The sequence below is a fragment of the Sarcophilus harrisii genome, chromosome 3, assembly GCF_902635505.1.
Source record: "Sarcophilus harrisii chromosome 3, mSarHar1.11, whole genome shotgun sequence".
Classification (NCBI taxonomy): domain Eukaryota; kingdom Metazoa; phylum Chordata; class Mammalia; order Dasyuromorphia; family Dasyuridae; genus Sarcophilus; species Sarcophilus harrisii.
In genome coordinates, this window is record NC_045428.1 from 554087709 (window position 1) to 554109632 (window position 21924).

At 45.6% G+C, this 21924-nt stretch overlaps 1 protein-coding gene and 3 non-coding genes across 6 annotated transcripts; 3 read left to right on the plus strand and 1 right to left on the minus strand.

The window, feature by feature from the left end:
• The first annotated feature begins 2952 nt into the window (after positions 1-2952).
• Positions 2953-3089, plus strand: LOC111719898. Its single transcript, XR_002769835.1, has one exon. It is a non-coding gene; the product is annotated as a small nucleolar RNA SNORA16B/SNORA16A family (small nucleolar RNA).
• Positions 3090-3688: 599 nt separating this feature from the next.
• On the plus strand, positions 3689-3818 carry LOC111719899. The gene has a single exon (XR_002769836.1). It is a non-coding gene; the product is annotated as a small nucleolar RNA SNORA44 (small nucleolar RNA).
• Positions 3819-4365: 547 nt separating this feature from the next.
• On the plus strand, positions 4366-4439 carry LOC111719895. The gene has a single exon (XR_002769832.1). It is a non-coding gene; the product is annotated as a small nucleolar RNA SNORD99 (small nucleolar RNA).
• Positions 4440-5140: 701 nt separating this feature from the next.
• On the minus strand, positions 5141-21181 carry TRNAU1AP (tRNA selenocysteine 1 associated protein 1). 3 transcript variants are annotated; one of them, XM_012545585.3, is made up of 9 exons: positions 21063-21181; positions 18770-18867; positions 13525-13624; positions 12817-12869; positions 12169-12300; positions 10381-10500; positions 9331-9487; positions 8928-8961; positions 5141-5413 (listed from the first exon to the last, which is right to left on the minus strand). In XM_012545585.3, the coding sequence occupies exons 1-9, from the start codon at positions 21087-21089 to the stop codon at positions 5277-5279; spliced, it is 858 nt and encodes a 285-aa protein (XP_012401039.1). In that variant the 5' UTR covers positions 21090-21181; the 3' UTR covers positions 5141-5276. The 3 variants fall into 3 exon arrangements, with proteins under 3 accessions (XP_012401039.1, XP_003765068.1, XP_031818318.1); XM_003765020.4 differs by having other exon boundaries at positions 9331-9493; XM_031962458.1 differs by lacking the exon at positions 21063-21181 and adding an exon at positions 20186-20977 and having other exon boundaries at positions 9331-9493.
• Positions 21182-21924: the final 743 nt, after the last annotated feature.

Below are 21924 nucleotides of genomic sequence, written 5' to 3' on the forward strand. Positions count from 1 at the left end.
AGCAGAGACTGACTTTTGAAATAAGGAGTTGAAGAAGGGACCCTGAAACTCTAAAACTCCTTAAAGGAGAAAATCTCCTTCAACTCTGCCTCAGTGAGGGACCCTGCTGAGGGAAACAAGACAAAGTTTCATTCTGTTATCTAGGTGGAGTTGGTTCAGTCCTGAGCAAAAGAATTCCAATCCTATTGAATTAAAGAAACTCATTCAATTCTGTGATGACCGAGTTAGCACCCTGGATACCTTAGAATCAGGCAGAGTTAGGATAAGCAAAAGTTCTTGGTCTTAAGGGTAGGATTGAATTGGATGGACACAGAATCTCCACGACCTCTCCTCTTCATCTCCCGCTCAGAAGTGACCTTGGCTTGTCTTACTCCACCCCTTAGTCCCTCCTACAATTCTCTGCACACACCAATTATCTTTTTATTTTTAAAATTTTTTTATTATAATAACTTTTTTATTGACAGAACCCATGCCAGGGTAATTTTTTTTACAACATTATCCCTTGCACTCACTTCTGTTCCGATTTTTCCCTCCCTCCCTCCACCCCCTCCCCCAGATGGCAAGCAGTCCTATATATGTTGAATATGTTGCAGTATATCCTAGATACAGTATATGTGTGCAGAACCGAACAGTTTTCTTGTTGCACAGGGAGAATTGGATTCAGAAGGTAGAAGTAACCCGGGAAGAAAAACAAAAATGCAAACAGTTTACATTCATTTCCCAGTGTTCCTTCTCTGGGTGTAGCTGCTTCTGTCCATCATTGAGCAATTGAAACTGAGTTAGATCTTCTCTTTGTCAAAGAAATCCACTTGCATCAGAATACATCCTCATACAGTATCCTTGTTGAAGTATAGAATGATCTCCTGGTCCTGCTCATTTCTCAGCATCAGTTCCTGTAAGTCTCTCCAGGTCTTTCTGAAATCATCCTCCATGCATATCTTGTAAATAAAAAGCTATTTCAAAAAAAAAGAAAAAGAAATAAAAGTCTGAGACTTGAAGAAAATCTCTTGTCCTTTACCCTTAACCCTCCGGTTATCGATTCCCTTTTTAGAAACGTAAGCTCATCGGGAGCAGGCACTGCCTGTGTAATGAGGCGTGGAGATTCATGACGTATAACTTCCTAACATCCAATTAATGGGGAATCAGGGCGGGGACTTGGGACTTCGGGATAGGAAATAAAATGTTGCCTTTGGAGTCCCCGAGAATCGTCTATTCATCAAGGGCGGGCGCCTTCTTGCAATAATGTAAACTGAATCTTTCCCACATTCACCAGGGAGTTCTTGGGAAGATATTTTGTTTCTGAAATCAAGTCAGATCAAGAAGTGTTTTATGAAGCGCTCGGATACACTCTGCTAAGATGAGGAATCTGAGATTTATGGAATTCAAACCTTCTTCTTTTTTTATCTGAGGTTAAGTGACTTTGCCCAGGGTCACACAGTTAGGAAGTGTTCAGTGTCTGAGGCCAGATTTGAACTCGGGTCCTCCTGACTTCAGGGCTGATGCTCTACCCACTGCGCCACCCAGCTGCCCCAGCTTCTTGTTCCTCGGGCCAGTAGGATAAAACCGTAAGGTATTTCAAGGGCGCGATGTGGACAACAGCGAAGGTTCTAGGTGTGACAGGCGTGGGGCCGCTGGTCCCAGAGATTACATCACTTGTCTGCGCGGTGGGCAAGAACTACAACTCCCAGGAGCGCCACGGCATCGCGCGCCCTGACAGCAGCCAATCACCAAGCGGCGTGAGGAGGCATGACGGGGCGAGACCAATAGGTATATAAAGGGTTTCCCGAGAGGTGGTAGTTCTTTCTCTACCCCAAGCTGCGGGCTGCATCCGTGGCCATCCTCCGCTTCCCGCATCCCAGCAGAGGAGCTCCACGGCTTAATGGATCCTCGAGGGTTCTCCGGGGTGCCTGATGGAGAATTGGTGGCGAGAGGAGCGGCCTCCTTTGTTGCGGAAAGGGAGCCTGAGGCTTGTCCGAGAGGGGCGAAGCACACTGGGCATGCGCGATGAGAGCAGCCGAGCGCCCTTCGAAACGCCCTCCACAGACGCACCACGTGGCCTGAACTCTGCTGCCGGGGAGTAACGACGCCTTCGGGATCGGAAAGGTGAATGGGCCGCGGCGCCTTCCGTCCGGGCTTTGGAGGTGGGAGGGGGCTCTTGGGAGGCGGAGTGGAAAAAACCCTGATTTTGAAGTCGGGGTTTGGGTTCGAATTCTCATCGAGAGTGTGGAGAGTTTTACTAAACTGTGTGGGGGGAGGGGGCTCGGCTTCTCCGCAAAATAACCGTTGGGTCGGTTAACGGGTGGACCTTTCCAACTCTGAATCCTCGGAAAAAGGGGTTTGGGAGGGTTTTGCCCTTTTAACACATTTGTTTCTGACCGACTTAAGGCAGGTCGCTTAACTCCTGGGCCGGGGGACTCATTGTAAAAGGAGTAGAGCTCCCAGGGACTTAAGTTCAGTAGACGTTTATGAAGCGCTTACTCTGAGCCATGACGCCAGAGCTCAGGAATGGGAGCCGGAAGTAGTCCCGAGGCAGAACTCTGGGGATCTTTTCTCCAACCCCCAAATTTCCGCACTAAGGAAGTCTCTGGGCTCCACGTGCCTGGGTCGGGACGCTTCCTCTTTGCCTCCCTTAGGCTAAGTGGGGTGAGGGGAGCTCCGCAGGGGGCCGGATCCAGCCCTCCTAACAAGATGGGGGGAGGTTCGGGAGCATTTGGAAGAGATGCCAGTCGTGGCTTATTAGCACTGCGTTTTAACATCCCGGGGAGAACTGGGCTGCGGAAAGTAGCTAGTGAAAATCTGAAACCCAGATCTTGGTTGGGGTCTCCCTAGGGAATGGCCGGTGGATGGCATGGGGGTGGCCTGCCATCATGCTGTAGGATCTGTGCTTTTGAGGGGACCAGCCCGCCGACCTATTATCATCAAGGAGCTTTTGCAGCGGAGTCGGCCTTGCTACCTGGCCCTTATCGAAGCTGCCACAGTTCTTGCTATAGCTGTTGCAGTCAAAAAGGAGCCCAGAGTGACAGTTTCCCGACGGTCGTTGTTCTATTTAACACTGTAATAGGACAGCAACATTGTGGGAAAAGACACAAGCTGCTTCTGTTAGCTGAATTCTGCCGGTCCGGAGGCAATGGCCCTCAATAACAGCTTTGAGAAATTAGGTTTAACAAGGTTTTAAGGGTTGGAGGGTGTAAAACATTATATATTCTGTGAAGACAATGGCGATGAACAGCAAGGCCTATTAGCCCCATTTTCCAAACCAAGAGACCTCAGGCTGAGGGGAAGGAAGTCACGGGACTGCTGGTACTAATACAGAAGACCCTGTTTTCACTCACTTAACTTGTATTTTCACCTCTTGTCCAGGAACATTTGGTACTCGCCATGAGTTGAAAAGAGGACGATCTGATTGGCCTTTGATTATCAGGTGAGTGGATTTGGTCAGTCTGATTACTGTCTGGCATCTGATTACCAGAGCTGTCCTTAAGATGGATTTCTTGAAGCTTGAGTGGTGGGTAGGTTCAAAAACCTGACTTAGCAGGTTGTCCAGCTTCTAGGGCCTGAGTGGTAATGATCCAACTCTACTTCTTGCAAATGTCTAAGTGCCATACCACTGTACTCATAGAGCACACCGCTGAGGGGGCCACCCAAGCCAAAATGAACTTGGGTTTCCATTCTGAATAGTGCAAAACAGCAGCATGTCTCATCAAGGGCTGTGGCTTGAAGTAGCCACAGGGTCTCCAACTACATGCGAGAACATACTGGAAAGACTTTGACAGCTTAGGTCTGTATATCTGTAGCTGCCACTCAACTTTCCTATATTATAAAAACACACCCAGGATAAGTGGGGGAATGGGGGGGGAGAAGAACTTATCAGTTAGGTGCCTCCTGCAAAGTCTCCATTCACTACATGAAAGATGAGGCTTTGGGGTTTTTTCTGTCTAGCTGCTTACCTACTATTTATTGGGGCTTGAAGGACCAAGTCTGGTGTTGCATGATTAGATTTGCCAGTTGGATTTCAAGTCAGCTTTATTTTTTACTCTTAGTGCCCAAAAGCAAGTCTTGAAGCACATGCCTGACAAAGATACCTGCTTAGTTTCTATTGGATCGGGTTTTAACAGGTAAGTTTCTGGGGAAGCCAGATCTCCCCTCATCTGTGCTGAGGTCCTAAAATGGGATCCTATGGTGCATATACACGATGAGGCAGTCTTAGTGTCCTTTGTTCAGACCCCTGCCACGTAGTGCTTGAAGAGGCCTTCCACTCAGAATGGGTAGGCACTACTAGACTTTGGAGAGTTGGGAACAGCTTACTTAATAGGCCTGTTTGATTCTGCCCAACTCAGGGAGGGATCTCAATTGGATTATAAACTGACTGGTCAAGGATGAATCTCAATCTGGTGGACATAACTTGGATGACACTTGCGGATATGGGACTGAGACCAGACACCAATATAATTAACCCATGAAGTTGGGTCCATTTATAAGCTTACTGATTTGTGTTTGTGCTTTCCCTCCCCCCCACAGAAGCCATCTGCTGGACCTGTACAAGATATTTGCCGAGTTCTTTTCAGAAAAGGCTGAAGCAAATCACTGGTTTTGAATTATCTGGGTTAAGGGCGTTGCATAAGCATGGTACAGGGCAACATGTATCACTAATCTATGTATTACTAGTTTTTTGTTACATGAAGGAAAATCAATAAAAATATGTATAAATACAAATTGAATTGTTTGTGATTAACCTTTTTTCTGTGTGAAAACTCAGGTAATTTTAGGCCTGTCTTTACCCCAATACTGGAAACTTTGTTACTGGACAAGAATCCAAACTTTCATACCTAACAATGTTGCGGGGCTCCTTGGAATCTGTTGTAAAACCCTTCCCAAATAATCCCTGAACTAAATGTTACCACACAGATTATTACTTCAAAGTTAACTTGCAATTACTCAAAAAGAGCTGGATCCAGCTGGATGTTACAACATATGCTTATCCCAGAGGAAAGCTCAAGAACAAGCTTTTGAGATTAGTCCTTTTCCCACTAAGTGGCTGAGCCTTTACTGAGATGGGGTTGCAGGACACAAATCCTGTTTTGAAAGGGAGTCTCTTTCATGGAGGAAAGGCCTCATTTGCTCTCCAAACAATTGGAATAGATGCTATTTGAGGAAATATTTAATTATTAAAAACTATATAAATTACATTTCAAAAAGGTTAAAAGTTTTCAATGTTCCTCATGGCCCTCCTCTTCCCATAGTCCTTGCAGAAGGGCTGAGCTGTGGGCTCAGCCAGGTTACATCACAGGAGGGATCTCTGATGACACAGTGTCCAAAGGCTGCCAGTGACAGTTCATCATGGCATCATAGAGCTCTTCACTCTGTTCCATGAATTCCCTGTTGGCTTCATTCACGTCCAGCTGGGGTGTTGGGTCTAAACAGGCAAGAGGAAGAGCATGTGAATGGGACATTGTCTTCATGTGTAAGTGATAATTGCAAATAAAGGCAAGACCCAACATTTCCTAATCTAGTAGACAGGTTCTAGGCTTGACATGGGGGAAAGTATCAGGTACTTTGTGAGAAGCACTTGTGCTTTGGGAATGTCTCACTTGATATTTACACCATCTTGTACAATAGGAACTGTTATCATCCTCTATACAACTGAGGAAACTGAATCCAGATAAGTGTCCTGCCCTCAGAGTAACCAAGTGACTATAGTGAGGCTAGAATTGAATTCTAGTCTTCCTGGCTCCAAGACCCATGCTCTGTCCACTGCATTAACCTGTTACCTAGGTTGGGACATCATTTTTAAGTGAATAATGAAGCACATACAATAAGCAACCTTTAAAGTTTAAAAAAGAAAAAACTGCACATGAAAAAAATGAATAGGAATGATGGGATGCTGAGGGAAGGGACTGAAAATGCATCAGGACCACTACACAGAATTCCCAATACCTTTTTGTCTGCATTTTTTATTTCCTTCACAGGCTAATTGTACACTATTTCAAAGTCTTGATTCTTTTTGTACAGCAAAATAACTATGGACATGTATACATATGTTGTATTTAACTTATACTCTAACATATTTAACATGTATTGGTCAACCTGCCATCTGGGGGAGAGGTGGAGGAAGGCGGGGAAAATTGGAACAAGGTTTTGCAATTATCAATGCTGAAAAATTACCCATGCATATATCTTGTAAATAAAAAGCTATGATAAAAAAAAAAAGAAAGAAAATGCATCAGGAGTATTACAGAGAGCCAATTGGACCGGACCCATGATTTCACTGGAAGAGGGCATCCCCAAGTGACTGACTGCCAATTCAGGTCCACATCTTTATAAGACAGGAGGTGGTAGACCCTGAGCCTAACCTTCCTATGAAACCACACTAACCCCTACAGTCTTTTACCTGTTGTCACCAAGCAAGTATACTTGGGAGCTGGGCGAAACATGCAGTGATCCATCTTTTAAGTGCTAGTAGTGTAACAGAAGTTAAATGTTACCAGTGCCTGGAGTCCACTAACTCCTTACACCTCTGGGCTCCAGACCTCCCTGTCCGGCCCTGCCCTGCTCTAAACTTGCCTTGTAGATTTGGCACGTTTTGTGTGCACTTAGATGTAGACAAGCAGGCAGTTTCCCTAACAGAGTCTCTGTATCCTCACTGTCCAGTATACAGTAGGCACTTTAAACTTGATGCCAGGGAGTCAAAGGCCTCAAGTTACTGTCCAGCTCATCTCCTAAGTCATTCAGTATCACTGCAAATGACTTAAGTTCCCCAGGGACCTTCAACCTTCAAATGAGGGCCTGGGTTGGATGATTCCCAGTAGTCCCAGTAGCTATCCCAGTCTATTCACAGCAACAAAAATTCATCTACACCATGAGCATCCCGAAAGCAGGACATCTTCATGTCCCCCAAGTCTCTGCACAAAGCTGGTACTCAATACATTTCTCGGTCAATTGGGTGGTTAAACTGCCAGCTCTGGTCACTCTCAAAGCTGTGAGCTTTGCCCTACAAGCATTCACTTTTCCTCATAGCTCTTCAAGAGGGCATTACTCTGGAGTGGGAGTACATAGGGTTGTAGAGGAATTAACATAAAAAAAAATTTTTTTTCATAGACAATGGATACAATATGTACATTTTTTCTCCCCCTGAGGCAATTGGGGTTAAGTGACTTGCCCAGCATCATACAGCTAGGAAGTGTTAAGTATCTGAAGCTAGATTTGAACTCGGGGCCTCCTGACCTCAGGGCTAATGCTCTATCCACTGTGCCACCTAGCTGCCCCAATATGTACTTTCTTAATGTTCTCCTATGTAGCAGGATAGCTAGAATTCTGGGAAGTAGTGTGAGAATGAGGAAGTAAGCAAAGCAAGCTCTCACAGCTAGAAGAAACAAACTGCAGCAGAGAGAAGTGTCTTATCCAAAGGTCACTGAGCAGCCAAAGGACAGGGCCTAACCCAGAAGCCACCTCTGCTTCCAGCCAGGCTCCACATTTAGGAGACTGGACATCCAAGGACAGGCTTTACATTCCCCAAAGTACCCAAAGCCAGGGCAGCCCCTATGCAGAAGGGATGAAAGCCATTTGATGAGTGGGGAGGAAGAATAACTAGCTCCAAAGCACACAAAGTGCTTTACAAGTATTGTCTCAGGAGCAGAAGGTAATGGCGGGCAAGTCCTTGCGATTGGGAATACTTCCTGCCTCAGTCACATTCTTAAATCCCTAGATTCCTTGGGCTGCCACTTTCAGGAGGTTTCAAGAGGAAGCACTCTCGCTCCCTCTTGAAATTACTTTAAATTTACTTCTCTTTGAGGGAAAGGCCAATAATATACCTGGCACATTGTATACATTTTTGGTTTTTTGAGTGAGGTAACTGGGATTATGTAACTTGCCCAGGATCACATAGCTACTAAGTATCATGTTTGAGGATTTGAATTCAGGTCCTCCTGACTCAAAGGCCAGAGCTCTAAATCACTGTATTACTCAGTTAACCCCACACTTGCCTTCTTAAGAAAACATGTTACTGTGTGTATGTCACTCTTAAGAACTCTCAATCAACATAACTGGAGAGGACCAATGGTGAGGACAATGCCAGCCTTCTTAGGGAGAGGAGAGAAGATGCATAATGGGATCCACATTTGTAGACATGGCCAATACGAGAATTCATTTTGTCAAATTGTGCTTACTTGTAACAAAGGTTTTTGAAAAAAAAAACAAAAAAAACAAAAAAAAACAAAGGTTTTTGGTACTTTTTCCCTTTGTGTGTGTGGATGGTGGGGGTGGGAAAGTTTGATAATTGAATGAAATAAAATCTGAGACTTGTTCATGAAACTTTAAAGAAAGAACAACCAGGAGAATGACATACACACATAACCAAAATAATATTAAGTAAAAAACACTAAAAGGAAGTTCAAAACTAAATAACTATAAAGACCAATCTCACGCTTCCCCTGCTGTGATGGGTAGAAGTGGGGGGGGGGCACTTCAGAAGAATGCTGCAGACACTGTCAGACCCTGTCACTGTGTTGTTGGTCTTTGATCATGTTTGGCAGGAGCTGTCTGGGGCCCATACCTTTAGCAGGCAAGTGGGGAGAGGCCTTGAGAAGCCTGCAGAGTTTGTGAGTTTGGCTTTCTTGGGCCTCAGCTAGGAGCAGCTGTGTTAGGAGTGTGGGCCTTCTCAGCTCTCCAGCTTTATGGCCATCACCAAGAAAGGACAAACTTAAGGTTTGGGGTCCCCAGCTGTTTCATTCCTTCAGCCGAACACCAATGAAGTAAGCACAAGGAGTGGGTAGCACAGTGTAGGGTCCTGGAGTCAGGAAACCTGAGTTCAAATTCTGACTCCACTAGATGTTTAACTTGACTTCAGAGAAGAGAAAAGAAGAACAGAGTTGAGGCTGCAGAAGAGCCTCAGTCAGAAAGGAGCAAGCATCTCAGGGAAAGAAGTACCTTACCTTCTAATGCATCGTCACCGACTTCTTCGTATGTCTGTCAAAGGGAGAGGGGAGAGGCAGGTGAGGGCCCCCAGGAATCCACAACCACAGCTAATGAAATGGGACCCTTCAAGACTGGACCTCATCATCAACACTATTGTCAATTCTAACTTTATTAAAGAAACTTTGGACCACATTTATGTTGCCAGTGAAAAGTAAATTAAGACAACCACTTAAGATGCAGGAGTCACATGTGGTCACCCGGAAGAGAACAAGATGGCCTGTTCTGTCCTGAAACAGGTTTTCTTACCCCCTGCTATGTAGTCATCTGCTTCTCTGCAGAGACCTCCCCGTCCTCCCACCAGTTCCCCGCCCAGGGCTGGCTGATGGGCTCCTTCCTCCCCCCCACCCCAGCCAGAGGTACCTGCATGGTGCTCTGGGTGTAGCCGTACTGGGGATAGCTGTAGCTGTAGCTGCCTGTGTTCTGGTCATAGCCCCACTGTGCGTAGTAGTTCTGGTACTGCTGGTAATACTGGTTGAGGCTGTAGCTGTACATCTGGCTGTACTCCAGAGGCTTCACTCTGTTCCTTAGGGCACAGGGATGGACAAAGCTGACAAGCCTCTGTCATTGCGGGGCCCGGCTCTGGACCTCTTCCAGGCCAGGATGCCCCAGGGGACATTCCTTAAGAAGACCACCAGGCCAGTGTCTGAGAAAGGACCTCCGAGGTCATGGAGGCTAGCCCTTTCAATCTGAGAATGAAGCATCTAAGACCTTGAGGATGGACACCTGTGCAAGGTCATACAGTGGTCAAGGATGAATCCTGGCTAACTGCTCTTTCCTTTCCTTCAAATGTTTCAAGCCATTCCTCCAGCTGGGTCAGCTCTGGAAGTCCTTGTTTACCAAAAAGCCCTTCCTCTACCAGGCTGGAAGTCTGTTGCCCAGGCAGGTCAGAAACAAATGCCCAGGAAGGAAGGCAGCACCCCACCCCCAGCCCTATCCACCACCTGAGATGGAGAAGAATCAGCACCCTTGTGCTCTGCTGCCTAATAAGCCTGGTGAGGAGGAAAGGGAAAGGAGGGCACTGGGATCCAGGAAGGTGAGTGTCCCTCAGGCTGACCAGGCAGCCAGGACCCCTTCTCCTTCCAAAACCCAGGCTTAGGCTTCCACCACCAAATCTCGGGCTGGTTCTGAATAGTAAGAGTTTAGAGCTTCTAGTATTCCCACAGCCTTGAGTGCAGGAAGGCACTCCTCAGAGCAATGAAGACCCTTGCAGCCAGTCAGTGGGGTATAGGGTACAGCACGAGGGTCCGCTTTGGCTTTGCAGGGCCCAGGTTCAAATCTGGCCTCTGCCACTTACTTGCCTACCTGTGTGATCTCATTTTGAAAGGAGGGGGCTGTGGATCTAAATGACTTTGGAGGTCCCTCCCTAGCTGAGAGGAATGCCAGGACCCCTCCCTCAGGCTCTGGACTTACGCTTTGGGAATAGCCACGCTCAGGCGCACTGGCTTCGAGCCCAGCCCCACTGCCCCTTGGCACTCAGTCAGGGCCCGTTTCTGTTCCAGCTCATCTGTGAATTTCACGAAACCATAACCCCTGGAGAAAGAAGTGTCAGCTCAGTCCCGGGGTCACACTGGGCCATGCTGATCCTCCCAGGGAAATAAGCAGGACTGTCAAAACCACGGAGGATTCCTGAGCTGGGACCTGGAAGAACTCAGAATCTCTTTTCAGTCTTCCCTCATGCTTTGCCTCCTAGCCTGGCCTTCCCCCGTCATCTAGCCACCCTCCCTGGAAGGGCCTCTGCCCACCTATTTAGCCACATGTTTCTCAACCTTCATATCCGAGTTCAAAGCCCAGCCCCCCCAAGGAGCCCTTCTGGCTTCTGGGTACAGAACTCTGCTTCTCTGACATCACAGCACTAGCTCCCTGCCCCTCTCCCTGGGCACTGTGTCTCACACTGCCTTGTGACCTTCTTGCCCCTGATCAAGCACTTTTTAACCATTTCAAATGTCTTCTACTTTTCTGTATTCCCATAAGGCCTAACACAGAGTGAGGGGCACAAATTCTCACTGAATAAATGAATGAGGGGACACAAGATACACTTCTAAAAATGCTCACTATGGCCATCATACTAAATGTAGCCTTGGACCTGAACCTGTGGGGAACCTCTAACACACCAGAACCAACCAACCAAGAGCTGTGCTCCCAAGGAAAATGGGTTCAAGCCAGGTACAGATATCTGTATGATAGCCCAGAGTGTGGATAGACATTAAGCAGGACTCAGCTAGCTCTCAAGCTCATGCAACCCCTTCAGGGTATGGGAGCCGACCAAAAAAGGAGGACTCCGAGGATGCACAGCAAGAATGACTCTACAAAGGGAGGGCTAGGACTGCAGCTCATCTCTTTGAAGATTTCTGTCCTGAGGCTTTAGTGCATTCCTCTTGCTCTAGAGCCAGTGGCCTGCAATCCCCACTTTAATTGTGGCAAGCCAGGATAGAGATTTTCAGAATGAAGGGATGTTTCAAGTGCCCCAAAATTCCACAGCCCAACACATGTCATAAGAACAGGTTGACCTTCTCTCTCTCCAGGACTTTCTTAACATGAGTTTTTATCAGAAGGGGAAACTGAGGCCCAGAAGGGGTAAATAATAGGTTGAGGAAAAACTGAGGTGCAGAGTCCCAGGATATTGGACGTGGAAGGAAACTTAAAGAGATCACTTTTCTCATATTAAAGACAAGAGGAATGACATCTAGAGGAAGACATCATCAGCACAATCTTAGAGCAGCCTCACAATTTAGTGGGGTTAACTTTGGGATATGAAGGGAACCAGGGAAGCAATGAAAAAGGCCAACCACCATGTACTGCAAGCTAAGAAACCAAGACTCGGTTCTGCTGGCTCACTGTGTGACTTTGAGGAACTTTGATTTCCCTATTTCCCCTGTAAAATGAAGGCTCAGAATATACCACCTGGAGCCTTCCAGGTGGAGCTCCTCCCAGCTCTGACATTCTGTGAAATCCATTTGATTAAACTCAGCAAATCAAGGAGGTTACATCTATAAAAGCCCTATGGAGTCTGGTGCTTCACACGGAGCCCTGTGTATCCTTGTTACCCCTTCCTGGCTCAGAGGCTGAAAGCCCTTACTGCAGGAACCTGTGTTCAGCCCCCTGAGCCCCCTTCTGACTCTCCTATTAACTCTCTCCAAAATTCTGACAGCTCTCCCAAAGGGGAAGGACACAGGGCTGGAAGGAGGTGGGCAGCCTTACTTAGAGATTCCTGCCTGGTCCAGGACCACCTTGCCTCCTCGACACGAGGGGTAAACTTTAACAAAGAATTCGTAGAGCATGCCATCATCCACGTCTGGGCTGAGGTCCCTCACAAAGAGTGAGTACTCGGGGCTGAGGGAGAGAGAACAACACAACTCAGAGACCAAGAGCAGGAGAATTGCTCAGAAGAACCTTGTTTAGCTAATCCATTCCAGTGTTCCCTTTCTTCTGGGCCTAGAGGGAAGACTCCCCTGGTCATTGAGGACACCCATCCTCTGCTCAGAATCAGTCACAGCTGTCACTGATGTCATGGTCATCCCTGGGACGCACAGGACTGGTAACCCCACGTGGACTAGTGTGGTTATGGATAACTTGGCAGGGTTCCAAAGGGGAATGACTCAGGGATCCTGAGCCCAAAAGGAGTTCTAAAAGCTATGGCCTCTTTTAAAATTTATATTAAGAAAGAGACCATGTTATGCCCTCCTCCCATTTGCTCGGTATCTCTGTGTGTGTGTGTGTCTTTGCATGAAGGGATACAAAAAGAAAATATGGACCATGACTGGACATGGCCCAGCTGGAGATCACCTAGGGCTCAGTCACCCTGTGGCCACCAGAACAGGGGGTGTTCTGGGGTCTCTCCCAACTCACCTGTTATCGGGTTGTTTCCCATAAGTGGCGTAGTTCAGTTTAAAGCGTTTTGCCTGAAACAATAGGGCAGGGTCAGGAATGGGTCACTCTAGAGCCAAACAACATTCAGAAGAGGCATGAAATAACCATGATGTACTCACTGGTGTGCCAACTCGGTACAGCGTGGGGTGGTGCAGTGGAAAGAACCCGGGACTGGGGAGTCAGGAGACCTGGGTTCAAGTTCCAGCTCCACCACTTACAAGCTAGGTGACCTTAGGCAAGTCAGTAAACCTCTCTGAGCCTCAGTTTCATCATCTGAAAAATGGGAATAATGACACTTGCACTCCCTACCCTAGAGGGTTGCTGTGAGGAACAAAGGAGATCACAGAGAGAAAGCCCTTCCTCAGCATCCTTGCTGTCGCCACCTATGGTCAACAGCTGCCAGCAGGAGTGGGCGCCCAAGTGTGGGGTCCAGGGTTGGGATCCCTCCTCCAGCACTTACTTACTGTGTGGCCCCAGAGAAGTTGGCTAACCTCTCTGAGCCTCAGGCCCCTCTAAAGCTTATCCACTTCCTGGTGGGCCAGGTGGGTCTTCTGGAGCACCCTCACAGGGCAGTGCTAAGATGCCCGAGATGCCCTTGGGGGCACCACACATCCTGGCCTATGGGTCATGTCTATCCTGGGACCTTGAGTCTCACTCAGGCTCCTGGGACAAACTCATGGTCCTTACTGGTGTGGCTCCGGGGAGGGGTTTTCCATTTATTTTATGCAAACACTTCTCAGCAGTGGCCAGATCGGCAAACTCCACAAAGCAGTAGCCAGCAGGGATCCTGGAGAGAAAGGGAGGTGAGATCAGGGTTAGGGCAGGGTTAGTTCCTCAGCTAATGACCTTCAGGCCCTAATTGGAAGTGTCCAAGAAAAGCCTGGATGGAGGTAGCCAGATGACATATGGTCAGCTCCCAGCCTGGCAACCTGGAACCCAGTAGACCTGGAGCTTCTGGTCTGCTTCTTCACATATAACCTTTCAGCTCTGAATCTACAATTCTGTGGAAGGGAGCAGGACAGTCCAGTGAAGCTCCCGCTGGTTACCCACTGGATTTCTGCTCTTACATAATTTGATCGGTACATCAATCAATGCACCTCCCAGATGGGGGGCTGCTTCTACCAAAGGGAACCCACTAAGGGTTCAATAATTAAAAAGTGTTTGTTGGAGGGCTGCTTGGGGAGGGGGGGGGCCCTCTGGGAGGGAGAATGACTTGCCCAGAGTCACACAGTCAGGTCTGACTTGGGACTTCCTGACATTGACTAGAGTGATGTGTACATGGGAAAGATAGGAATTAGATGTGTGATTATATTGATCTCAGATGAGAAAACTCCATCTAACCAATGGAGCACAGTTTTCTAGGGACTTCCAGGCTTGGGAAGCTGTCTAGAACAATGAAACATAAGCAGATTGGCTCACAAATCAGTGTTCATCTGATATCCCTCCACTATGACATACTGTTTCTCATCTATACATAAGAATATCAGTGTTACTGTTGATGGTCATAGCAAGGGAAAGGATGGCAAAATGAAATCACAGAAATTTTCCACACAAGAATCTCCTCAATAGTCTCCCCAGTAGAGACTCTTGTTTCAATATCCAATTGATGGAATGCTCTTTATCTCCCAAGGCATCTCTAACCTATAAATCTTAATTTAAGCAATAAGCTTGGGTGAAATCATGTTTGGCAGCAGAGGATTAGAGTTAGGAAGACCTTCAAAGCTCATTTCACCCATTCCCCTACAATCACAACTTTGCTACAACGAATCCAGTCACAAGATCACGAATCTAACTTGCACCAAATATTTGCAGGGAGGAAGAATCCACTCCTTCCCAAACCAGGCTGTTCTGCTTTGGGACAGCTCTGCATTTAATATGCTGGGACCCTGTTAAGCTAAAACCTGTCTCTCTGCAACAACCCCCAATTGCCCCTTGTTCTGTCTTCTGAGTCCAAGTAGAAGTCTCATTCTTTTTTGCTGTCACTAGCCTGCTCCCCTCAGTCTTCAAGTGATCCCTATGTAGTCCTTGTGTGTGATCTCTAGTTTCTGGTCATTTCTTTGCATAAACTCTAACTGGCAAAGGTACTTTCTTCAAAAATTGAAACTATTTCTAGTCATGTGAAAAGGTGCTCCAAATCACTATTGATCAGAGAAATGCAAATTAAGACAACTCAGAGATACCACTACACACCTCTCAGATTAGCTATGATGACAGGAAAAGATAATGAAAAATGCTGGAAGGGATGTGGGAAATTAGGACACTGATACATTGTTGGTGGAACTGTGAACAGATTCTGCAATTCTGAAGAGCAATTTGAAACTATGCTCAAAAGTGTACCCTTTGACCCAGCAGTGTCTCTACTGGGGTTATATATCAAAGAAATCTTAAAGGAGGGAAAGGGACCTAAATGTGCAAAAAAGCACTTTTTTATAGTGGCAAGAAATTGGAAACTGGATGCCCATCAATGGGGGAATGGCTGAATAAATTGTGGTATATGAATATCATTGAATATTATTGTTCTGTAAGAAATGACCAGCAGGATGATTTCAGAGAGGCCTTATATGAACTGATGCTGAGTGAAATGAGCAGAACCTGGAGATCATTATACAAAGCAACAAGACTCTATGATGACCAATTCTGATGGACATGACTCTTCAACAATGAGATGATTCAAATCAGTTCAAGTTGTTCAGTAACGAAGAGAGTCAGCTACCCAGAGAGAGAACTATGAAAAATGAGTGTAGACCATAACACAGCATTTCCACTCTTTCTGTTATTGTTTGCTTGTATTTTTGTTTTCCTTCTCAGGTTTTTTTTTTTTTTTTCTTTCTAGATCTGATTTTTCTTGTACAGCAAGATAACTGTATAAATATATGTATACATATATTAGATTTAACATATATTTTAACATATTTAACATGTATTGGACTACTTGCCATCTAGAGAAGGGGGAGAAGGGGAAGAAGGGGAAAATTTGGAACAGAAGTTTTGCAAGGGTCAATGTTGAAAAATTACCCAAGCATATGTTTTGTAAATAAAAAGCTATTAAAAAAATAAATAAAATAAAATAAAAAGGTACCTTTTTCAAACAAGGCACTAAGAAAGAAAGGCTTCCAGGTATGTATCTGGCCAGCACAGATTAAAGTAGGACTATCATTTCCTTCCTCCTGAATATGAACTCTAAACAATGCAGCCTAAGATCAATGAGCATTTTTTTCTGCTTGCCACATTCGTGGTTAAGTCACATTGTACTTGCAGTCCTCTAAGAGCCTCAAATCTTTTTTACATGAATTATTGATTAGTTATACCTTCCCCACCCAACTTTGTACAGATCATTTTTTTTCCAGCTGTCATTGCACTTAAAGTTTAGGAAAACACTTTACAAATATCATCTCATCTGAACCTCAAAATAATTCTGGGAGGTAGATGCTGTTATCTACTTTTCACAGATAAGGCAACTAAGGTAATCAGTGATTAAATGATTTTATCAGGGCCACATAGCCAATAGTTAATAAATAGCAAACATTTAGGTAACACTTATTATGGGCCAGACACCATGCTAAACACTTTACAAAATATTATCTTGATTCTCACAACACTCCCAGGAGGGGTAGGTGTTTTCACTTATTCCCATTTTACATATGAAGAAACTAAGATAAACAGGATTAAGTGACTTGACTAGAGGGTCACAAAGCTATTAAGTGTCTGGGGCTGACTCTGAATTCAGGTCCTCCTGAGCTACAAAGTCTTATGCAAAGCTTTGAAAAGTATAAAGCTCTGAAGAAATTATTCAGCTTAAAATTGGAAGGGAACTCAGAAATCACTCTTGACAGCTGGAGAAACTGAGGTCCAGAAAAGAGTAGTCACTTATTCACTTATGTTTCCCTTCTCTCTGTTCTGGTTCTATCTGAGAATGCTAATGGAAATGAAAATGGCTAAAAGGCTAGAGGGACCACAGGAGGACCTGAGTTCAAATATGATGTATACTACCTTTGTGATCTTGAGGAAATCACTTAACCCACCTGTGCCTCCGTTTCCTCATTTCAAAACTGAGGGGGAAAAAATACAATGAGAGGATTGGCCTAAATATTCTGAGGTCCTATCCATCTTTAGGTCTATGGTTGTGTGAAATTGCAGACAGGCAGATTTCAGTTTAGTCTGAGGAAGAACTTCCTAAATATAGTTATTCAATCCTAATGTACTTATAGGGTAGTGAGCTTCCTGTTACTGGAGATCATAGGAAATAAATAGACAGTTTTCTAAGAAAAAACACAAGCTATCAATAGTCAGATGAAAAAATGCTCTAAATCACTAATACTTTAGAGAAATATAAATGAAAGCAACTCTGAGGGACCACTACACACCCACTAGATTGGCAAAGCTGACAGCAAAAGAGAATGACATACTGGATGAGCTGTGTGAGGAAACAAGTATATTCATAGACTATTGGTGGAGTTATGAACTGGTGGAAACCTTTTGTAGAGCGCTTTGGAACTAGGCCCCAAACAAGCCATTAAACTGCGTATCAATGGGCCTAGTAATACCATTTGAGGTCTATGCCTCAAATAAAAGAGAAAAGGACCCATAGGTCTAACAACATTTATAGTAGTTCTTTCTGTGGTGGCAACAAATTGGAAACTGAGGGGATGGTTATTAACTGGAAAATGGATGAATAAGGTATATGATTGGGATGAAATACTACCATGTTATAAGGAATGATGAAGGGGATGGTGTCAGAAAAACCTGGGAAGACTTGTACAAACTGAAGCAAAATGAAGTGAGCAGAACCAACAGAACAATTTATACAATAACAACAATGTTGCATAGACAAACTACTCTAAAAGGCTTAGAAACCCCAATCAACACAACAGTCCACTACAATTCCAGAGGATTCATGATGAAACATGTTACCCAGCTCCTGACAGAGAAGTGATAGACTCAAGAGTTGGGATTGGAGTATCTTTTTTGGACATGGCCAATTTGAACAGAATGAAAGCAAAGGGAGAACAGAATAAATAGATGGGAAATTCAGTTGGCAATAATAATTGGGAAAAGAATTTTGAAACTAGTTTCTCTGATGAGGGCCTCATTTGTCGAATGTATAGGGAACCAAGTCATATATATATATATATATGCCATTCCCCAATTGACATTAAATGATCAAAAGATATGATCTATGCCTAAAGGGCTATGAAATCATGCATACTCTTTTATCTAATAACATCACTACTAGGCATGTATCTATCCCAAAAGAGATTCTTAAAAAAAAAAAAAAAAAGGCCTAGATGTACAAAAATATAATAGCTCTTTTCTCAGAGCAAAAAATTGGAAATTGAGGGGATGCCCATCAACTGGGAAATAACTGAATAAACAGGTATGTGATTATGCTGGAATATTATTGTGCTATGGGAAATGGTGATGCTCTCAGACATGGACAGTGTGTGAGTTGGTCTCTAAGCAACAGGTCTAGGCTCTTATCTATGCAGAATTAGGCTCAAACAATAAAAGTTTTTCCACAATATGTTTCAGTGGGAGTTTTAATTTCTTTGCTTCTTCATTGGAAGTATACATGGGAGTAGGGTGGTAGTATGTTGATTTGAAAAACAGTTCATAAGAAAATAAGTGAAACAGAGATATAGCTTAGTAAAGATAAAAGGAGAGGCTTGGATTCAAGCCCCACCTCAGCTGCTTGCTGGCTGCTTTAGTGTCCTCTGACCTCTTTGAACAGTAGTGGTGGAGAAAGGAGTAAGAAGAGACACACCTTTTCAGCTTTGACCACACTGATCCATTTTGCTTGAGCCTATTCATTTGTTACAAAGGAGAGTTCTACTAGGGAAAAGGAGTGATTGGAAAGTGATATGGATGTGAGAAGAGAGCACCAAGAAACCATTGCAGAATCCTCATAACAGAAGCAGTTTGGAAAATACAATACCCAGTGAGCCGGTTGCGGATGATTTTCACACTCAGCACGGTCTCTCCCATGGTGGCAAAGGCTCTCGAGATAAAGTTCTCGTCCATGTAAGGTTCCAGCTACAAGAAAAGCAGCACTGTTGGGAAAACCAAAGGGGAAACACCCTCTATTTCTCCTAAGGCCCCTTCCCTCCCATTCTTTCCCTATTCTACTCCCATCCTCTCACCCCTTAGTAGAAGAGAGAGGCCAGGCCTGCCTTATTCAACACTGCCATGGACCCAATTTCTTGGAACATTCCTCATTTGAAACAGAAATAATACCTGAAATATCTACCTTCCAAAGCCAGACTTCAAAACAGGAAACCTGATTCTGAATCTCATTTTTAAACCTTATTAAGTATGTGGTCCCCAGCAATTTCCTCATCTGTAAAATGGGTCTAATTGCTACTTCACAGGCTTGTGCAGAGAATCCAATGAGAAAAAGTAAAGTATTTTGTGTGAGAATTAAAGGAAATAGCTAACCTATAAAATAGTTTATGAACTTTCAAACTCTGCCTCTCTTTGAGGTTCAGTCTAGTACCATCTCCTACAGGAGGTCCTCTGGGTTTCTTCAGTTATTAATGTCTCCTCTCACATTTTATATTTTCTTTGCATCTACAGACTAATAGTCATCCACCTCCCGTAGAATGTGAGCTTCTGAAAGGAGATGTTTCTCTTTCAGCTTCTAATTCAACGCTTAACAAATTCAATTAATCAATTCATCAATCTGTAAGCATTTATTAAGTGGTTAGCATGTACTAAGATAAACTCATCAAAGTAAACAGAAAGACAAACTTATCCTCCTCAGAGAGTTCACATTCCTCAAAAAATAAGTAAAATTTTTTTGGTCTTTTTTTTATCTCACCAAAATCTCTTCCAGTATTCCCTTTGCTCCCCCCTCCCAGAGAACTGGCCTGTATAACCAAAAATGTATTTAAAGACAAAAAAAAAAAATCAGCCTTCACAAGGGTAAAGGATCTAAAAATATATTCAGTGCCTGCAAAGGAGCGGGCTAAGGGTGTGTTTTCATCTCCTCTTTGGAGCCCTGTTTGTGCTTGTAATGCAACAATATTTTAACATTTTTGGTAGCGATTCTTTCCATTTCCATCGCTGTGACTCTGCGGGTTCTGCTCCATTTCTCTTGGATTTTAGCAGAGCCAGACCCGCAAGTGTTTGCTCATTGGCTAATTGCCATCAGCGTGCAGTGACTGGGCCCGGGGGGTCCGGACTCGGGCACTCTCGCACGCAGGTGCTCCTCGCCTCTTAGGGCTCTGTAATATCTCACGCTAACATCCTGATCCCAATCACAGGCCACCGTGTGCTTAGATTCTTCTCCCATCGATGAGCAACTACCTCCCCCCACAATTCTTTGCAGCGACAAAAACAGCTGCACAAATACCTGGGTGTTTGTCGGGACCTTCCTTGGGATGTAAACCTTTCAATGGAACCTCTGGGTCACACGGCCCGGACATTTTAGCCCCTTTGCATCAAATTCCAGATGGAGAAAGTAAGCCAGGAAGCTCTCCTTCCAGCAGGGGGGACCGGATGCAAATAACTAGGCACGAGCATGAAGTGACCGGGGGAGGGGCTGAGGAAGCCGAGACTCAAATCAAAGCTAAGACTCTCTCCGAGAAGGGAGACTGGGCAATGCCCGGGGGAAAAGGGCTGGAGTGTGGACGCGCAGAGAGGGTCCTCTGCGGCTGAAGGATACTCACGGATAAACGCCACAAAAGATAGGAAGGGGGCCGGGCCTTGAGAGCCATGAGGGTCCCCCAAGGAGAGAAGGCACTATTCGGTTTTCCGGTGCAAACACCAGCCCGCCCCATCTCTCAGGACATTGCCTGGTATACTGTGGGTGTTTAATAAATGCTCCATCCCGTATACAGCAAGCACTTAATAGATTCTCTGTGGACTGCTGTAACTGTCAGAATGCCCCCTCCCTCTCCTTGGGAGCGCCCTTCTCTCAGGCGCCAGGACCGGAACTCATGCCTGCTGATCCGAAAATCGTTAATGGACAAGGGCAGTACGGAAGGGCGACGTTTGCACTCAATGCCACAAGAGCCCATTTTACAGAGGAGGAAGCTGAGGCACGGAGAAGACTTAAGAAGGAAGAGCCAAGGCGGAGATTCGAACCCAAGTCGCTCCCATCCCCCAGGCGACTCTCGGCTCAAAACACCACCTACGGAGGGGGGGGCCCTGACACCCTATGCCCCCGCACCCAGCCCGCCCCCGGCTCCGCCCGCACACTCTCTGCCTGCTCATGCGTGCTCACTTACGTCCCCCATCCACAGAGAGGCCGCCATGCCCGCGCGACCCCGCGCGGCCCAGGGCTCTCGGAGGCCGCGGCGCCGCCCGCGCACGTACAGACCCGGTCTCTGCCACTGAGCATGCGCTGCCGCCGAAAGCGCATGCTCGGCCCTGACGCCCGCCGTAGCGGCCTCGAGCGGGGAGGGGGCGGGGCGAAGCCAGACTGCACCGAAGAGGAGGGGCCTGGACGTTCCAGAGGCTGACCTTTAGGGGCGGGGTCGAGTTTCCATTTCCGGGAGGGAGAGTTAGAATGTCCTAACGGGTTGCACGCATTTTGGGGGCGGGGCTTAGGGAGGATTCACTGAAGGGAGTGGCCCGTATAGGCCCCTGCAGATCGAGGATAGCCCCCGGAATGATGGATAAATTTTTTTTTTTTAATTTTGGATCTATGACAAACGCCGAATAACACGGACCTTTCCAAATACTTAGTAGAATAGAAAAAGATGATAGGAGGGTGTTCATGAAATTGCAAGTCTATTAATTTCCTCTTATAATCTACAGCTGGCTTTTTCTTCTGTCCGCCAGGGAGCGGCATAGTGCACAGTGCTAACTCCGCATCAGAAACACTCTTATTCCTGAGTTCAAATCCAGCCTCAGATACTTAGCAAGTCACTTCACCCTGTTTGCCTCAGTTTCCTCATCTGTAAATTGAGATGCAGAAGAAAATGGCAAACCACTCCTCATCTACTCTCTTTGCCTAGAAACACCCCCCCCCCCTCCATGAAGAGTCAGAGAAGACTGAAAAAAAACACTGACCTGACATTTTCTTAAGTTCCTAATAAAATCCTGCTTTTCTGTGATTCTGTTATTGGGGCTTTAGAAAAATGCTTC

Excerpts from the sequence above, each read along its gene's own strand:
- TRNAU1AP (XM_003765020.4), bottom strand. The coding sequence starts at position 21,089 with ATGGCGGCCTCTCTGTGGATGGGGGAC. Across the intron at positions 13,625-18,769 it reads ATCCGCAACCGGCTCACTGG|GATCCCTGCTGGCTACTGCT; the intron begins GTATTGTATTTT and ends CTTTCTCTCCAG. Across the intron at positions 5,414-8,927 it reads CGGTGACGATGCATTAGAAG|ACCCAACACCCCAGCTGGAC; the intron begins GTAAGGTACTTC and ends TTGCCTGTTTAG.